This window comes from Chlorocebus sabaeus, chromosome 21 (assembly GCF_047675955.1).
Source record: "Chlorocebus sabaeus isolate Y175 chromosome 21, mChlSab1.0.hap1, whole genome shotgun sequence".
NCBI lineage: Eukaryota > Metazoa > Chordata > Mammalia > Primates > Cercopithecidae > Chlorocebus > Chlorocebus sabaeus.
In genome coordinates, this window is record NC_132924.1 from 69,767,705 (window position 1) to 69,788,026 (window position 20,322).

A 20,322-nucleotide genomic window follows, 5' to 3' on the forward strand; every position below is an offset into this window, starting at 1 on the left:
CCCAATTCAGGTCTTTCGAGTTTGCTTTCTTTGGCCCGAATTATCTGTCTCCAATTATACGCATGGCTTGCCCACACATGTCCTTCAAATCTTTGCCTAAATGCCCTCTTGGTGCAGTCTTCCCTTCCATTTAAAACTGGAATCCTTGCATTTCCATGAGGCTAGAGATTCTTCATTAATTCATTTATTAATTCAGGAAATTGATGACTTACTATCTCTAGGAACTGGGGATAAAACATAAAAATCCCTGCCTTCATGGAACTCACATTCTAAGGCATAGAGATGAAGAGATTTTTGTTTTAAGTGTGTGTGTGAGGAGGCGGTTGTAGGGAGAGAGAGCCAAAATTGGGGAGAGGAAAAAAAGGAGGGAAAAAGAGTGGTGGTGCTAAAAGTGAATGTGGAGGTTGTAATTTTATATAGGAAGGAGTCTTTTAGCCAAGACTTCTTATATTAGTATTCATTACCAATATAATGAGAAAAAAATGAATTATACAATTAAACATATTTTTTACAATTGAGTTAACACCTAGGTGGGTTTTACAACCTCCTAAATTATCATTGTGTATTAATGTATACTTATTTTAATGAGAAGCTCTATATAGTTTTAAATGTGCAGGCTCTGTATCCCAACTGACTGGTTTAGAATTTCATCTCCTAAATTACTAGCTGTGTGACCTTAACACACTCTACTTCATTTCCTCATCTGAAAATAGTAGTATCCACTGGATTTTTAAAAACTTCTCAATTTTTGAAATAATTTTAGACCACAGATAAAATTACATTAGTAGTAGAGAAAGACCTTGTATACTCTTTACTGAGTTTCCTCTATCGTTAAAATATACATAACCATTGTGTTTATTAAAACTAGGAAGTGAAGATTGGTATATTACTATTTACTAAAGTACATATCTTATTCAAATTTCATCATTTTTCCCACTAATATCCATTTACTCATCCAACATCCACCCACGATCCCACATTGGATATAGTTTTCATGTTTCCTCAGTCTATTTCAATCTGCAATATTCTTCAGTATTTAATTGTCTTTTCTGACCATGCCACTTTGTAAAAGCATTGGTCAGATATTTTGCAGAATGTCAGTCAATTTGGGTATATATAATGATTTCCCATGATTAGATTGAGGGTACTTCTTATGGATAGAGTGCAAAAATAATGTACCCTTCTCATTGTATTGTATTAGGCAGTAAATTAGGCAGTAGTGCATGATGTTAATATGTCATGTGATGTTGGCCTTGAACATTTAGTTAACCACTTGCTTTGTCTGCCCATAGCCACACTGGCCTCCATATTCCTCTATATCAAGAAGGAAGCCTGCTAACTCAGGCCTTTTGAATTTGCTTTTTAAAGTCATATCTATTGAGGTTCCCTACTTTAAAGCTGCCTTCATGGAACTCACATTCATGGAACTCTTTTCCAATTTATAATAAATATTTTGAGGGAGATACATTGAGAATATGCAAATATCCTACTTCTCAATCTTTCACCCACTACTTTTACCATTTACTGGTAATCTGGTCTGCATTACTATGATAGTACTCTAATGATGACTATTCTATTTGATGGGGTTGTTCACTAGCTTAAATAAGCTAAATAATGTAAACACAGAAAGTTCTTATTTCATGTTAAATATTTGTTTTTAATTAATGAATATTAATAATGGCTACTATTTATTTAGAGTTTACTATGTGCCAAGTGCTGTACTACACATTTTATTAGTAGGACTTTGTTTAATCATCACAACAACTTTGTGAGGAAGGTACCATTGGTAACCAAACTGTATACAGGAAGAAAATGAGGCATAGACTAGTTTTAGCAATAAAACCAAGGAAAGTCTTTTACTCACTGAAATGAAAGGAAATTTTTGGGAAATCTTCTATGCAGTCTGGATCTCAGAACAAAAGGACATTGAGAAACACACATTATTTCTGTAGTGTTCTTGCCAAAAATGCATAATGTAAATCTAATCATAGGAAGACACCAGACTAACACAAATTAAGCAATAATCTGAAAAATAACTGACCAACCCGCTTCAAAAGACACAAATAGCTTTTATACAATCTTTTCACATCCAGTGTCCTATATTTGTTTCTAATGGTGCATAATTAGGAAGTCTACAAAGCCTACAAAAGGGAGGTGTTTCTGCACTTCAGAATTTCAAATTTAAAAAAATCCAAACAGCATTAATAAGCATGCAATTTTATTTATTCATTGGAATAAATAAAACAGTTCAATTTTGAGAGAGAAATTAGATACTTTGAAAGGCAAATATTAAATTTTAAGAAGACTTATTGGGCAATACATACTTTTCTTAGAATGACTGATGGTCCTTTAGAGATAAGTATAATAACCATAGAAATCTTAGTGAGATATAGTTTATGTAACTATTAAAACCTAACCCCTACCTTGTATGTTCTCCATAGTCAATCCCTATCTTTCACTTTATGAAAGTAAGAGGCAGCAAAGGGTATGACTCTGGGAAGGGTGGGGAAGATAAGCTTGTCACAATTCTGGGTCATAAAAGCAATTATAATTTTCTGATTTGGGCTACATCAAAAATGCTCCTTTGTCAAAATGGATGCATTAAAATGACTCATGTACTCAGACTTATAATTTCCTCCCCTTGTCCTCATTTCTGCAACTGCTGCCAGCTCCTATTCTGTCTACTTCATTGCTTATCTATGATTTTAAGTTACTGGGGAGACTGTGACCTTAAATGAGTTGATGCTATTCTGTTTTGTTAGTGGACAATTCTATTTATTAAATGTTATTTGAAAAAGGAGAAAACGAGAGATAAAAGGAAAGAACATACTTTCCCAAGTTTAAAATGTATGATGAAAAATTGCAGTCCTTGGAGCTTCAAAGCTTTTTAAAAAATAATTCTAGTTCAGCCATTGTGGAAAACAGTGTGGCGATTCCTCAAGGATTTAGAACTAGAAATACCATTTGACTCAGTCATCCCATTACTGAGTATATACCCAAAGGATTATAAATCATGCTCCTATAAAGACACACGCACACGTATGTTTATTGTGCCACTATTCACAACAGCAAAGACTTGGAATCAACCCAAATGTCCATCAGTGACAGACTGGATTAAGAAAATGTGGCACATATACACCATGGAATACTATGCAGCCATAAAAAAGGATGAGTTCGTGTCCTTTGTAGGGACGCGGATGCAGCTGGAAACCATCATTCTCAGCAAACTATCACAAGAACAGAAAACCAAATATCACATGTTCTCATTCATAGGTGGGAATTGAACAATGAGATCACTTGGAAACATGAAGGAGAACATCACACACCAGGGCCTATTTTGGGGAGGGGAGAGGGGAGAGGGATAGCATTAGGAAATATACCTAATGTAAATGACGAGTTGATGGGTGCAGCACATCAACATGGCACATGTATACATATGTAACAAACCTGCACGTTGTGCACATGTACCCTAGAACTTAAAACATATTTTAAAAAATGTAAAAAAAAATAATAACTTTATAGTCATTCTGAAATAAAGTCTTTTTCTGAAATTCTAGTCCCTAGTGGCTTTGTTTTTCAAAAGTGAGCAAGAGAGAGACTGCCTATTGAGTAAAAAGTATAAATTTTAACCTACAAATGCTGAAATCCATGGATATTTATTTTATTTAAGTGAACTTAAAGCTGACAGAGCTCCCATTCTTCTGGGCTGGTGAAACAGTCAGTTTTAGTCCTGGTTGGGATTCAGTACTCCTTGTGTTTGCAACCATTCAATATCTTGTGCATCAATAAGGGAGGTCACTCATCTTTCTGGTTTCAATATGTGTCTTTGTTCTCATCTGCATATAGTCTGAAGTCTGGAGGCTTTCCAGCTCTCAGGTCTCATGAAGTGTATGGCACTTTGGAGAGTCTGAACACCACTATACATAGGATAGCGCCTCTGCAAACACTATGTCCTTTATATAACTATCTGTTCTCATGTCTTAGTTGTTCATCTTTTTTTGCTTCTTTACTCCTTCTGCCCCTGGGTTTCTACATAGCTTCTTCTTTCTACCATGAAAAAGTTCCTGTGGCAAGAAAACACTTAAGTGTTTATTCTCCTACTTAACATGAAAGAGCAGAGAAAAACGGGGGGGGGAACCCACAGAAATAACACTCTTAAAAATTACCTTTTCACATTTGCTTTGAAAGATAAGGAAAAGGGTGGATAGGCCTTCAATTTTTATGTTTGGAGTACTTAGATGCACTTAGAATGAAAATTCTAAGACAATTGGCACATATCTGGCATGGGCAAGAAGTGTAGCCATTTATTGACATACTTAGCAAAGCAGAGTGAGAGGGTTTGAGGAGGTATAGTAAAATTTGGGCATTTTGAACTTACAGTGCTGGAGCAACATTATTGTGCCTTGTCCAGCAGAGAGGTGAGTATAAAGTTCACAGAAACAGTGAAGAATGAAGACAAAATTATAGTAACTGAACAGTGCATATGTGGTACTTAAGTCCAAAAAAAAAAAGGAAGCATGATTTGTATCACACAAAGATAGCATGGGAATTACCCCCAGAATTTATCAGAGGAAATGTATTATAATTCAGTTTCACCTAGAATCTAGTTTTGTTATAGGTAACCTGTTGTTACTCATTCATTCATTCAACTATTCCTACATTCAGAAAATATTTACTAAATATCTATTATGTGTGAGCCAATATGCTCAGGATTAGAGATAAATCCCTAATTTATATTCCAGTTTGGAAGACAAAAATAAGTCAAACAAATACTATATCAGATGTAGATAAGTGATGTGAAGAAAAACAAAGCAATGAGGATAATAGGAAATGCTAAGGTGGGTAGGAATTAACATTTTAAAGAGACTGTTCACATAAATTCTCACTGAAAAGGTGATGCTGATGCTAACTACTGATGAGCAAAGATATAAAGGGAGCTATATACTTACAGGAAGGAAAAGTATTCCAGGCAGAGAGAATGGCATGTGCAAAGGCCCTGAGGCATAAGCATAGATGGTATGTTTGAAGAAGAATACATTGGCCAATGTGGCTGGAAGGACGTGAGCAAAGAAGAGAGCACTAGAAGTAAAAGTGGGTGGGTTTAAGATCACATGGAGCTTTGTAGAATTTGCAAAATCTTTGGTTTTTCCTTTGATTGAGATGGGAAGCCATTGGATGAATTTGAGGCAGAGGAACTAACATGATCTGATAGCATCACACTGCTTACTTATTGTGTAGAGACTAGATACACTAAACCTGAGCAAGAGTGGAAGCTGGCAGACCAGACAGAAGCTATTGAAATTATTCAAGTGGGGTTAAACAGTCAAATACCAGTGTCAGAGATGAGACATGTTTGGATTCCAGATAAATTTTGAAGTTGGAGACAATAGGATTTCCCACTGGCTTAGCTATTTTGTATAAGAGAAAGACAAGTTAAAATGATCCCAATATATTAATATCTAGCTTTAACGATGAGAGGGGTGAAATTACTATTAAATGATATGTGGAAATGGAATAGCAGGTTTCGGGTCAGAATTGGAAATCAGTGTTGATTTTGGACATGTTAATTTTTATATGAGTATTAAATATCATACAGGCTGGGCATTTAAATCTGAATGAGAGCATCAATTCAGCTATAAAGAGGAACAGAGAAACGGGCTGTAGCTGGAGGGAGAAATAAGGTCAAGAGAAAATTTAAAAAAACATACTGGGACTGGAAACATGCTTGCCTGTTGATGGGAAAGATACTCTAGAGAGAGAAAATTTGATAATATTGGATCTTTGATTTAAGCTATTAGATCTGAGAACTAGGTTAGCCACTGATGAATATTTATGAGTTTTTCTTACGAAAAGTAATTTATTGGATTAAAAAACACACAGAATATAGGACATTTTTGTAAGCATATTGCAAAAGGTATTAAAACATATTTACTTGATAAGATAAATAATATTTCAATCTAGCACATGATGTTTGCCAAATTATTGAATCAGAGAGGTAGAGTGAGCACGAATGATTTCATGGAGGATGTGCATTTGAGAAGGTCCATGAAACTTGGGCAGGATTTGAATAGACTGGAATGGGGTAAGAATACAAATGCTAGGGAATGTCTGAACATCACAGAGAGGTAATATGAGATATATCTTGGAAGGGAAAAGGAGGTTCAAGTGAGGGGCAAGGGGAAAATAATTAGGAAGGGCGTATTTGTGCTAGAGATTGTAGGGTATATAACTTTTAAGCTGTCAGTAAAGGAAGGTATCTCAAGTGACTCACATACTCTGGCCTGGGCCAGATTTTTTTCTGAAACAAGTTAAAAATGTATTCTGGGCCTGAAAGGTTGAATAGAATATCTTTAAGGGGTTTCAAAATATTGCTAACATCTTCTGAAAGTTAGTAAGACCTGTAGAATTTATGAGCTCCATCGACAGAGCCTTATAAAAGAAGAGTAACTAATGTTAGTTCTTGACCTCAAAGAGATTTCTAGAAATAGAAATAGTTACATGGAAAGCGAGTTGACATGTGACATTTGTTAGAAATTATTTTGAAAGCAAATATTCTTTGTAGGTAAAGGAACATATTCACTACAGAAAACCTCCAGACACTAAGTTAGGAGGAAGTTTTCTTTTTTTCCTTTATATTGTCATCACTATTATCCGACCTACATGATTGTTAATTGCAACTCTGACACATATAGGAGCAGAGGAAGTTCAACCTGTCACTACTTATAATTCAGGCACACAAACCAATGTGCTCAAAGGAAAATCAATAATAGGAATTAATGGAGATGCAAAGAAGAAAATGTGGCTGACGTCTATAATATATTGTGTATCTTGTCCTCTATCTTTTAAAAATGTAGTTCAGTGGACAGGACTAAAATCAATTATGAAATTTGTAAGCCCTTGCTAGATATTTCTAATTGGTAGAAAGATTGCATCCTTCCTTGGTGAGAAGCGGAGATTGTAGAACAGTCAAATACATAATGACTACAGAAGACAGGCTATGAACATAAATTAAGAAGCCAGGTGGGTGCAGGTTTAAAGGATAAGGCTGCCACCCAACTGCAGTTGGTTGTTGCCAAGTTATAATGTACTCAGTGTTTCAGACTTCATTTTTCCAAAGAAATAAGAAATCTATAATTTGTAATGGGCAATCTCCCAATTTAAAAATATAATACATAAAAAAATACTGTGTGGGGAGGACAAAACACGTCCATGGAACACGTTAAGTCCCCTGGCACTTGGCTTCTCATCTCTAGTCACTTCTGAAGGGGAAATAGACATGTGATCACCCTATTATCCTGACCTATACCTGAATAAGGATTTCTAAAACTTCCCAAACATTTTTGCCTAAACCGAATTCTCAAGATGAATTTTTCTCCCTTTATTAAACTCAAAGATTTGTTCCCATCCTGTTTTTGTTTGTTTTACATTTAAATTTAATTGTGTTATAATATTGGCTCTGCATGTGATAATCAATGTTTTGGGAACAAATTACAGTACAGCATTGTCAGAAAAATAATAGATGATAAAAAGTAGTTGTGAAATATTTTAATAGCATGTCTTCATGCCTAAAGTGACATTGACATTTATCAGAGCAGCACAAAAATTTCTAGCTTTTAAAACATTGTTAAATTCTCTTCTATATTTGGCCTTGCTCATCACTCTGTCTTATAATATGCTCAGCAGAATAAGGACCAGTTCCAGACTCAAATAGGGAATTCCAGTTACAACTCCAGTATAACCAAATATATGCCCAGTCTAAATGCCCACATCCACTAAGCCAATAGCATACAGGGGAAAAAAAGAGTTACAGAATATTGTTTCTGTCTCCTAATCAGCTTGTGTATGCCATGGATTGAAAAAGCATGTTAAAGCACCACTTTCCGGGTACTTAAGTTAGAAACTACAGTCTGTTTATCCAGTCTAAGGCCTCTAAAATCAGAATATATAACATCTACGTTTCCATCAATCCTTCTCCTTACCCATTCTCACTGATCTAGTTTAGAGTTTATTCTTTTCACTATTTATTTCAAACGGTAAGGTGCACATGAATCACCAGGGGGTGTTGTTAAAATGCAGACTCTGAAGCAGTAGGTCTGGGGTCAGGTTTGAGAGTCTGTTTTCCTACAAACTCTTAGATGCTTATGTGGAAGGTTCAAGAATCCTACTCTTCCCAGAAAGATGGAATATTTTTAAAAACATCTGTCTCCCCGACTAGAATATAAATTCTAAGCACAGAAACTAGGTCTCTATTGTATCCCGCTATACCTCTAGCATCAGCACATAGTAGGTGGTTTAAATAGTTGCTAAATGAAGAAATTCTGCTCTGCTGAACAAAACTAGGAGATCATCACTAACTGGCAAGGGAGATGGGCAAGCAGTCAAGAGACAGAGTTCCAAATCTTGCTACTTGGCCACCTAAAGCCAATTGGTGAACTGTAAGGTACGGCCATGTTTTTGGCAGTAGATGGCCCATCTTTCCTCAGTATGTCTGCTTCTTGGCCACCTAAAGCCAACTGGTAAGCTATAAGGTACAACTATGTTTCTCACAGTAGATGGCCCATCTTTCCTCAGATTGTCTTTCAGAATGGAATGAAAATACAAATGCCTAGAAAGGAACTATATTCATCACTTCAGAAAGAGCCTTCCTTCTGTGGAAAATCTCTAGAACAGCTTCTCTTTGAGTCTTTTACTATCTATGATTAAAAATAGCCACCACTTCCAGCCAAGAATTGCAAGAAAATCAATAAGACTATGATGATCTATCTTGGAGTGTCATTTATTAGATTGATACAATTACTTTTCTTCTATGAAGGGCTCAGCTTTTGAATCTGTGATTGGTACGTCTTTGGTCTTATGAGATGAATGATGAGATAAAATGTGTGAAAAATTAAACTTCTATAGTGGCAAGTGTAAGTGACTCAAGAGTTATGCTGGAGAATGGATCATTGCTTCACTTCTACAGTTTAAAAATTTATAAAACCAACCATAGTTACTGCAGTATTACATGGCCATCAGGTTTCAAAAGTTTGAGACTCCTGCAATGAAGGCCATTAGAAAACATGGAATATTATTATTACAGACAAGTTATGGACCATCTTGCCAACAGCTGACACTGATCTTTCTATGTGAGCAGTAAGTTGAGTGGGGAAAGACATGGGAAGCCTCAGGCAGAATTATATAAAATATCTTCCATCCTTGGCGCTTACTCATCAATAATTAACCTGGCAAACCTAGAACTTGGTTGGAATAAAATTAAACATTCCCCAAATGGCTCCTGAAATGGTGAATGATAAAATTATTGCTCTATGATTTGAGGTAAAGATATATAACCCTAAGTGCAAATAAAACATGGAAAGTTGATAATAATATTTTTAGTGAATAATATTATGAAATTAGAATAGTGAGAAGTTTTGTTGTTGCGTTTTTTTCAACATCTGTATTAGCCCATTCTTAGCAGCTATAAGGAAATACCCAAGACTGGGTAATTTATAAAGGAGAGCGGTTTAATTTACTCACAGTTCCGCAGGGGTGGGGAGGCTTCAGGAAACGTACAATCATGGTGGAAGGGGAAGCAAACATGACCTTTTTCACAGGGCTGCAGCAAGAAGAAATGCAGGGCAAAACAGGGGAAAGCCCCTTATAAAACCATCAGATCTCGCGAGAATTCACTCACTGTAACAAGAACAGCATGGAGGTAACTGTCCCTAAGATTGAATTACCTCCCATCAGGTGCCTCCCATGACGTGTGAGGATTATGGGAACTATATTTCAGGATGATATTTGAGTGGGGACAGAGTCAAACCATATTATTATCCTTATTTTTTATTCTTCTTTTTGACTGCATGGAATATTTCTCAAATAAAGTACTATGTGTCATTTTCCAATTCTTATTATATGTTTTAGTCAGCCTGTTAAAAATGTATATAGATTTCCAATATACTTAATGCACTATCAAGCCTTAAAAGTGGCCACAAGAAGTACCGTCCCATGGATCTATACATTCTTTAGCAGGACTATCTTTTCCTATTAGAAATTGGAGGCATTTTAATAAAAGGGAGAAAGGAGTAGGTTTTAGATTCTTGTTAAGCTAAGTTTGAGTTCTCTCTTGTTTGAGTTGAGTTCTCTCTTGTCATTTACTGGTTAAATGAACTAAAGAAATTTAAATAAATTTTCTGAATCTCAACTTTTTAATTTTTAAAATGGACAGAACAACAGTTACATGACAAGATTGTCGAAAGAACTGAGTTAAAATTGATAAAATACTTAACAGTGGGTCTTGTAATATATTAAATGTAATACAATATGTATAAGTTAAAATTGTATCATTATAAAAGATAATTCCTTAATCATTACAAAAGAATTCCTTTATTTTCCCTTTATAGATGTCCTCTACAAAATAACCTATTGCATTTTTTGCATTACTTACACTTTTAACCTAAAGACTGGTCACTAAGCAATGCATTTAATGTCTGTTGATTTGAGCATTCACTATGTGCACTAGGTAGTGATGGTATTGCAAAAGAAACAGCAATATTTTGCATCGTTCTAAGAAATTAGTACTGAAAACAATTAAGCAAATAAAGCAACATGATCTGTAAATAAATATCAAATAAATAATAATATTCTCAAACAATAATTGAAAATAATAGTAGTTTCAGACTAGGGAAAGGTCTGACTATGGCGAATGGGCCTTGAGCCTGGCCTTGAAAAATGCACAGATGGATAGAGCAAAGGGGACAATCCTGCCAAGCTGATGAAGAGCAGAATTAAAGAAGAGGTTCGCATGGTATGTTTTGAGGTCAATGAGTGTATTAGTCTGTTTTCACGCTGCTAATAAAAACATACCTGAAAGATTAGTAGGTTGAAATTAACACATGAGAAAATTATGGGGCCTTCTGAAGACCATAATAAACCATAATAAACCTATACTTTAGTACATAAAATAATGACTAAAACATATACGTCAGATGTATTTTTCTCTCAGTTCCTGTGTATGTACATGATATCTATATTGTATATATTTTTAACATGTATTTACATGGATATAAAGCCCTGCACTCTTTCCATGCCTTGAACTTCCACCCCATCCTTTCTCAATAAACCATGCATATATTATTAGTCAAAGTTCTCCAGGGAAACAGAATCAATAGGATGGAGAGATATATACCTATACCTATCTATCTATCTATCATCTGTCTATATATTTGGATATGTAGATATATGGATATATTTTTTATTATATCTATCATATATATACACACACACATATATATGTGTATACACACGTTATAAAATAAGAAAATGACTCACATAATTATGGTGGCTGAAGTCTTACGATCTGCCATCTGCAAGCTGGAGACCCAGGAAAGCTGGTGATATCATTCAATTGGAGCATGAAGACCTGAGAACCCGGGGGCTGGGTGATCAATGATGTAAATCTAAGTCTAAGGGCAGAAGACTGATGTTCAGCTCAAGCAGTCAAGCAGAAAGGAAAAAATTCTCCCTCCTTCTGCTTTTTGTCCCATTCATGCCCTCAATAGGATGGATGATGCTCACCCACATTGGGGAGGGCAATCTGCTAAATCCACAGATTCAAATGCTAATCTCATTTGGAATAATTCTCACAGACACACCCAAAAACAATGTTCAGCCAAATGTCTGGCACTCCATAACCCAGTTAAATTGACACATAAAATTAACCATCACAATGTACAAACACTTAAGCAACATAGACATTCCTGCCTTTGCATGAGACAGACGAGGCAGGGTTTTACAGTGCACAGTCCACAGGAAACATCTTGCAGCCTCACTGACATGTTGGTCCTGCAAAGTCCCATAGGTCATATTGCCAATGGAGCTAGCAGTGGGAACATTTCTCTTTCACCTTTCAAAAATAAGTGGCATCAAGTCCCCTCCTTCTCTTACAGATTTCTCTACTTTTGTCCTCCAATTCATGCTACTCTACTAATTCAAGTTGTTTTATCTTTATTCTGCAGAACACTTAAATAAGCCCATGCTGTTTTAAAAATATCTGAACTCCAGGCCAGGTGCTGTGGCTCACATCTGTAATCTCAGCACTTTGGGAGGCCGAGGTGGCAGATCTCCTGAGGTTAGGAGTTTGAGACCAGACTGACCAACATAGAGAAATCCCATCTCTACTAAAAGTACAAAATCAGCCAGGTGTGGTGGTGCATGCCTGTAATTTCAGCTACTTGGGAGGCTGAGGCAGGAGAATCGCTTGAACCTGGGAGGTGGATGTTGCCGTGAGCCAAGATTGTGCCATTGCATTCCAGCCTGGGCAACGAGAGCAAAACTCCATCCCCCCATGCCACCCCCGCAAATTAAAAAACAATATGTGTGTGTGTGTATATATATATCTCTGAACTCCAATCCATCACCAGGCTCAGAAAAACTGAGAATCTCCTAGTTGATTTGATCTCAACTCCTTTAGAGTTTAATGTGACTATTAACAGGTTTTCCTGGATAAATATTAAAAGTACTATTATATAACACACAGTATATTATATTAACTTTGTAAAATTCGACAAATAATTTTGAATTTCTGACCCCAAGGGTTTTATCCAGGCAGGGCATGTAAACCTATAATCTAATCCTCTTGAGTAGGACCTTGAGACTGTCACCTGACTCCAAACAATTTCTCAAATAAATACATTAGTGTTCCTCAGAAAATTCTTATAAGTAAATCTTCCTTTCTTTCTTTTCTTTCTTTCTTTCTTTCTTTCTTTCTTTCTTTCTTTCTTTCTTTCTTTCTTTCTTTCTTTCTTTCTTCTCTCTCTCTCTCTCTCTCTCTCTCTCTCTCTCTCTCTCTCTTTCTTTCTTTCTTTCTTTCTTTCTTTCTTTCGACGGAGTCTTGCTCTGTTCACAGGCTGGAGTGCAGTGGCGTGATCTTGGCTCACTGCAACCTCCACCTCCTGGGTTTAAGCGATTCTCCTGCCTCAGTCTCCTGAGTAGGTGGGACTACAGATGCCTGCCACCATGCCCGGCTAATTTTTTGTATTTCAGTAGAGACAGGGTCTCATCATATTGGCCAGGATGGTCATGATCTCTTGACCTCATGATCTGCCCGCCTCGGCCTCCCAAAGTGCTGGGATTACAGGTGTGAGCCACCATGCCCTCCCAAGTCTTCCGTTTCTTATATAACTTTATGTCTGGGTAATGCTACATCATTTAAAAATTGTCTTCACATATATTTTCTTGTATGAACCTTTCATGGAACACACATATAAGTATTCAAGATAATTGCGTTCTTTTCCACTTTATAGTTTAGCGGGGTGGTATTTGGAAATTTTGAACAAATAACTCAAGTGCAGCTGGAGAGTAAGTGAGAAAATTCACTAAAAGAGTGAAAGGAAACTTTGAAGGCTTATGTATAATCATAATGTGCAAAACCTGGAATATCAGTTATATAGCTTAACTAATCCCCCCCAAAATCTTATTGACTTAAAAAAGCATCTCATGATTATCATGATTATTGTTAATTCTCTAATTCTTTCAGTTGATTGTACAGTTCTTCTGCTGGTCTCACTGGGTTCATTGATGTGATTGTAGCCAGTAGGTAGCTCAGCTGGGGTAGGTTGTGCTAAGGGAACTCACTAAAGCCTCAGCTGAGACGGATAAAGCCAGGGCAGCTAGGATCCTCTCTCCATGTGTCTCACCTTCTTGGCTTCTTCAGAACATGGAAAACTCAGTAATTTCCCAGGCTAGCCTGGTAACCATATACCACATTCTGATAATATATTTCTAGTTTACAAGTGCATTCACAACTTTTTCTAATTTAATTGTCAAAAGAAACCTGAGAGGCAGTAATGTTAGTAGCATTATTTTCTCTGCTCTTACAGTTAAGGAACCTCAACATCTGAAAAGCCAATGACTTACCAATCCAAATAGCTATTTGTATGCAGAGCTAGGATTTAAAATCAGACATCGTCAACAGAAAAATCCTGAAGAATAAGACATGCACACATGTGCCCATTCTCGAAAGAGTAGGTTCTAAATTCTAAAGTCCATTTATAAAATGATTGAATAAATAATGCTGCTCATCTAAGTTATAACTTCATGTCTTAATATTTTTAAACTTACAAGTATTGTAAAGTGACAAAACTAATTGTATTACTTAATATTTTATACATTAAGGAACACATTCTAAATATGACTTTTTCTTTTATTTAAATTACAGATACACTTTGGACTAAGTATAAAATAAAAAAATTGATGTTTCATATATTAAGAATTCAAAACTAAATTTATCAAACTTTTCACTAAAATACTTCTCATGATTTTTCTCTCAAAATTGAGAAGCCAGTTTATAATCAGTTGTAATCTCACTTGAATTTCTTCCACTCTAGCTATAAATCCCACTTTAAAGTAGAGCTAACAAAAGTGGCTGAAACCAGCAATTCAGAAGCAATTCAGCCTTAACAAAAAATGAAGCGTTGGACCTTAAGCCACTGCAGGTTCTTGCTCCATTCAATGAACACAATCCTCTCTCGCCTTCTACTAGAGAAGGAATATTAATAAAAGACCTTCATATGCATCTATATAAATATTACAAGCCATATTGTCTATAGTTATACAAGCATGTAAATTCATACATACACAAAAATGCATGGACTTTTAACATACAAAGGATGAGAATAGCTTCAGTTTTATCACTCATTACATCACACACAAAAGCAGTTATGGTATTAATATACACTATGTCATTTTTTTTTTTGGCATCTGTTACAAAAGATGTTAGCATTTGGTTCCCTTATAAGAGATTGCGTTATTTTTGTTGTTATTGTTTAAAAATCAGTTGTAATTTTTGGTGCTTTTATACTGCAAAACTACAAATTCACTTTGGAAGGTACAAGATTGAACTACGTAATGATTATTGCAAAAATCTGGACTTACTTTCTGAGCAACTTATTCATTTCTGTTTGATTTATTTATTCGTTATTGTTCCCTAACCTCAACAGCTAAGACATTAAGTTCACATTCTGAGGAAAGGTAGGTAACAACATTGAGGCTGCAGATTCAGTGCTGAACAGTCCCGTCTAACAAATGTAACAGCAAGAAAAGCGTAGGAGGGATAGTCGAGAGTGGGTCTGAAAAAGTGGTTATTATGATAATGTGCTGCTAACCAATTGTGTGACTGTAACTTAACAGTCACCCATTAAACTAACTTTTTGGGGTTCTTCTGTCCACATTTGTTAAAAAAGGGGTGGGGGAATAAAATTATGTTTTCAAAATTTCATACTAAAACATTTTAATATTTTTACAATCTGGATATTACTGCAGAACCCCACGTCCACAACTTCCCGTAAACTTTTATTATTGTGTAGTCCCTCCCTTTAGAGAACAAGTTATATGCACTCAAAACCTTAGCTGCTTACTAATATTGTACCATTTAAAATAATCTAATTAACAATCGAATTGTTCTGTGAAAGTGCTAAATGAAAAGGGCCATTCTTAGCTCCCTTGGGAAATGTGCATTAAAGGTATCAGGGTCTCTCTTGCTAATCTTCAGTTACTCGAACCCTTTCCTAGAATGTTTTAAAACCTTCTTTTAAAGAAAATAAATGAAACTACAAATCCCAAGAGCCAAAGCTGAAAACAGACATTTCCTCTCCTGCCGCTCCCGCCCCCTTTAAATCTAGGAGTCTAGAAAGCTAAAACTCAAGTTGAGGCATCCTGAAATATGCCTGAAAGAAACGTCGCCTGTTTCTTCCGTTTTTAGCCAAGGGTTCACTGGGCTCCTTTAAATCGGTGCTGAGAGCGAGGAAGGATCCGGAGCGACGCAGGATGGGGTGGGCGTGGGCCGCGGGCATCACCTGTTCCGAGAGGCGCCTGCGCACTGCGAGGGCGCGGGCGAGGAGGCGGTGCGCGGTGGGAGGGGCGGACGGCGCCCGGCTGGCACCGCTCAGATCTGCTTCTCCCCGGCTCGGGGCGCCGAGGCGGCGTCCAGGAGGCGTCTTCTGCAAAGGTTGCCTGGCGCTGTCCAACATGGAGGAGGCACCGGCAGCGGGCGTTACCTGCGAGCAGGACTAACTCCCTCCTGGCATTCCGGGAGGCAGTGCCTAGTCCGGAGTCCGGGGACTCGACTGCCTGCACGCCCCGAGGCGGACCCCGGCTCTGACTGCTCCCCTGGCCGCGGGCTTCTCGACTGGGACGCGGCGCGAGGAGGGAGCGCGGCGGCCCCGAGTCTCCTGAGCCATGGGCAACGAGGCGAGCTTGGAAGGGGAAGGGCTCCCGGAAGGGCTGGCGGCGGCCGCAGCGGCCGGAGGAGGGGCTAGCGGGGCGGGGAGCCCCTCGCACACCGCGGTCCCGGCCGGCATGGAAGCGGATTTGAGCCAGCTGAGCGAAGAGGAGAGGAGACAGATCGCCGCTGTCATGTCAAGGGCGCAGGGGCTGCCCAAGGGAAGCGTCCCCCCGGCCGCTGCGGAGTCGCCTTCCATGCACAGGCATGCACAGCATGATGTATATGTCCGGGCATATATGTACAGCTTCCCGTGCACATATGTGCCAGCCCGTATGTGCCAGCACGGCGGTACATATATGTCGCCTCCGTTCATTTTATTCTCCCCAATGGGGTGATCATAAAGAGATCCTAAGCCTTTTGATGGGCGGATAAAAATGATGCATTGTAGAGTTTCTGGTGGGGTAGTCAAGGGTTACATTCTTGGAACTGTGATTTTAGGTTGTGATTTTTGGCCTTTTGGAGCCCTTTCCCTCTAGGATGGCGTGGAGAGACGCCCTCCAGTGTTTTACTAATCTGGAAGTCTTCCATTAATACAACACGGACGTGTTGGGAAATAGATAGAGCTGGGTGTTTACCTGTCTCTGTTTAAACCTCTTGGCCATTGCGGGGTCTTTTTCTCTGTGAATGATGTCTAAATATTTCTGTAACAATACTTTAATCCCCTTGTAGGTGATTTGTCCTCTCTCGCCACCCCACCCCCAGAGGAGAGCAGAAGCTGTTTAGGTAGAAGGAATATAATGAATATACCTTTTATATTAATTGAGGAACCCTAAAATATGTGTGGCATTAAACAGATGGTTTGGTCACAGCAGAGCAGGTGCTGTACATGTATTTCTAAATTAGCATATGCTATTTTTAAGCCACTGCTCTTTTTTATGCAAAAGTGGCCTTCAGTTTAGGGAAGAACATGTGAATTTTATTACCTTAGAAAATAATTTTGAATACATACTTTTAAAAACAAAGCGAATGAATGGCAAGTATAAGAGCTAATCAGTAATATGAACGTACTCATTTCCGCCTGTAACTCTCCATTTTCCTTCATCCCAATAGATTAGTTGTTTTCTAATTAGAGTACTAAGAGGGTATAATCATTGTGCCTGCCTTGCTTTTCTTATTGTAAACAAACCCTTTAACTTTGCACCCTCTAGTAGAGAACAGTTTTCTGTCCGTGGTCCTGAAACAATTTCTCTTTTATGACAACTGAAGGGAAACCTACAATTTTCATTTGAGATATTGTAAGCACGAAAGACCTGGATATATAGGTGTAGGTCCTTATCCTCTACTTTATCAAATGATTAAAAAAAATAACTTAGTCACTATCACGTAAGCATAATTTTGCCAAATAATCATAGGAGAAATGTAAAATGTTTTATGGGTAGTGACAGTGTTTTCACATAAAATCTTAAATGATTAAAATCTACGAGGTAAAAAGCCTATTTATCTTGAAACCGTTAGTACTAGTGAAAACTAGCCCCTTTATGTTAAGTATGTTTTTCTGTATTTTTAAACTATGAAATCTATGGGGCTATTTCTTTGGGAAAAGTCTTTCTTGTTCTGTTATCCAGTTTATGATATGTACTGTTTTCCTCTACTTGATGAAAACTTGACTAGGAAAAAATAATTAGTGTTCATTCACTAGACTTTCACAGGATAATAACAAGGTACAATACTTTTATTAGCCTTTTAGAACTGTATGCCCGATCTTTTATATTTTTTCCTAAGAGACACAAGCAACAGGTCTATCATGCTGGTTAACAATACCAGTTACAGTGAGATCTTTGATTTCTAGATTTCTAACTTTTCTTCTGTTCAGAGGGTGGCTGAGAAACGTTATTTCCACCTATTAAGCTGTTGCTTCATGCAGTATTTGTATCAGATAGTATACTTTTAAAGCTCTCTACTGATAATTTTGTTAGGGTGGAAATCTTATCAATAGGTAGTGTGTGGCCCAAACAGTTATTGGTGAAAACTTTATCCAAATACTAAAAAATAAACAATAATTTTCTGACTTTTGCAACTTGCTCTTAAATTTTACTGAAAGATTTCTATGAAAGGTACATAACTTTTTAAAGTTGTTTTCCCTAGGTATGATAACCAAAGAAACATTTGGTTTACCACTTAGACTTTTAAAATTATAGAGTTGTGTAAATTTAATTAATATAGGAAGGCATACACAAATTATTTGAAGTTTTAAGCACTTAAGTGGTGTGAATTGAACATAGAATCTTAAAAATAAAGACTGAGAGCATGAGTTTTTATCCTATTGACTTTAACCAACTCAGCAAATTACAAATACTTCTCAGGCAATGTGTCTCATGTTCCTTGCCTTTAAATAAGGCTAATAATACCTATCTCACCTGTCTTAGAGAGTCCACTGAGGATCAATTAAGAGTTGACGTGAATGTTTTTGTTTGAGTTGTAATTTACATGAACCCTACAAATATAAAGAGTGGTAATATCAATATCAACAGTGGATGACACTGTCACTGATGGCTACAGGCAAATTGTTGAATTGTACATTGTTTTTCGGTTATTTTGATATGTGAATTTTCTTTTGCATGTGGAAAAATCAATTCAATGGAGTGTAAACCATCTCCTCCTCCCACAAACCAGGAGTGAGGATACCAGATTTCTGTGACTAACTAGTTTTATGACCTTGAATTAGTCACTTAGCTTCTCTTAGTCCCTGTATCCTGGCACTTAGAGCATAAATGCATAGGTATTTGTTTATATAATATATATAAACTAACAGATAGTCCCAAAGTTGCTTATATTTCTAATATTATAAAATTTTGTGTGACTCAGCACTGTCAAGTGTCACTGCTTGTTGTGTTCCATTTATAAAAGATTTTATTACCTCAGATACTTTTACATTCCTACATTTGCATATATGTTTTCCTCATCTTAGGGGAAATATCTTGTTTTCTGCTAACAATTTGAAAGAAAAATTCTAAGGATGACAATAGTAAAATGAAAAGGGAGACAGTACTAAATATAGGTAGTTACAAGCTAGCAGTAGATGACAGGTTACAAATGAAATGCTCATGGATTTTTTATTCATTGTATACCCAGAGAAGTGCAATTTCATTACTTTTTCTACTCATTCTATTTACAGTTCCAGATATATCATATGAGAAGGGCTTTATTGAAAAAACTTCTCTGATTAGTAGAATATTTAATAAGAATTCTAACTGAACTGATTATTTTCTTTACTACTTTCAGCCTCCTCTACTGGGCTTCTTCCCAAAGGTGTAGGCCAAATCCAGGTTCTAAAAAGAATATGGAATTTATCCATTTATATCTCAGAAGGCCTGTAGAAGAATTTTTAAGTGAAAGCAATTCAAGAAACATTAAAGTAAAACAAATACATGATATATTTATTCCTTGGTTCACTCATTGGTAATCATCCACTTATTCATTAATTCATCAAATATTAATGCTCATCTACTAGTTGCCAGGCTTGATTCTAACGATGCAAAGATAAGTGAAATATATCTTTTCTCTCTAGGAGTTCACAGTCTAGTATACAAGGCGGAGATTGCATTTTAATTACTTTTTCTTTAACAGTAAAACTGTTACGCCTAACAAAATTTCACCAAAAGACAATAGCACCTTTACATTTTTGTTTGGTATTGACAATTTTTTCTCTTGATTTTGTTTCCATTTCCCACTCAAAGATCTCTGTGTTTTACTTTTATTTACATAGTTACAGCAACTAAAACTAAGTTTAAATTATAGGACAGTCTTTAGGGTTGTATGCCTGTTTTCTAATGGGGATTCTATAGTAAAGTACAACTTATACTTGTGGGAAGTACGTGCAATTATAATTCCTGGTGCAAGCAGCTTGCTTTCAATTCTGCTGTTTCCGATCATCACAAATATTTGGCATTCATGAAGTTTATTTTTTGGTGTTTTGCAGACATGATGGATTAAGTGAAATATTAAAACAATGATTAAAATAAGTTTAGTAGTATTTTCAAGAGAGAAAAATTTAGCATAATTAAGGATAGATTTTTTTTTTTTTGGTACTCTGCTTAAAGTTAGATTTAGAGGACTCTGTA

At 36.7% G+C, this 20,322-nt stretch overlaps 1 protein-coding gene across 5 annotated transcripts in view; it reads left to right on the forward strand.

The window, feature by feature from the left end:
* The first annotated feature begins 15,901 nt into the window (after positions 1-15,901).
* The window catches only part of PCLO (piccolo presynaptic cytomatrix protein), a 408,305-nt gene continuing 403,884 nt past the window's right edge, over positions 15,902-20,322 (forward strand). For all 5 annotated transcript variants that reach the window (XM_007982336.3, XM_073009167.1, XM_073009170.1 and 2 more), the window contains exon 1: positions 15,902-16,463. In XM_007982336.3, the coding sequence (XP_007980527.3) occupies positions 16,216-16,463 (248 nt within the window). In that variant the 5' untranslated portion in view covers positions 15,902-16,215. The remainder of the gene's footprint in view (positions 16,464-20,322) is intronic.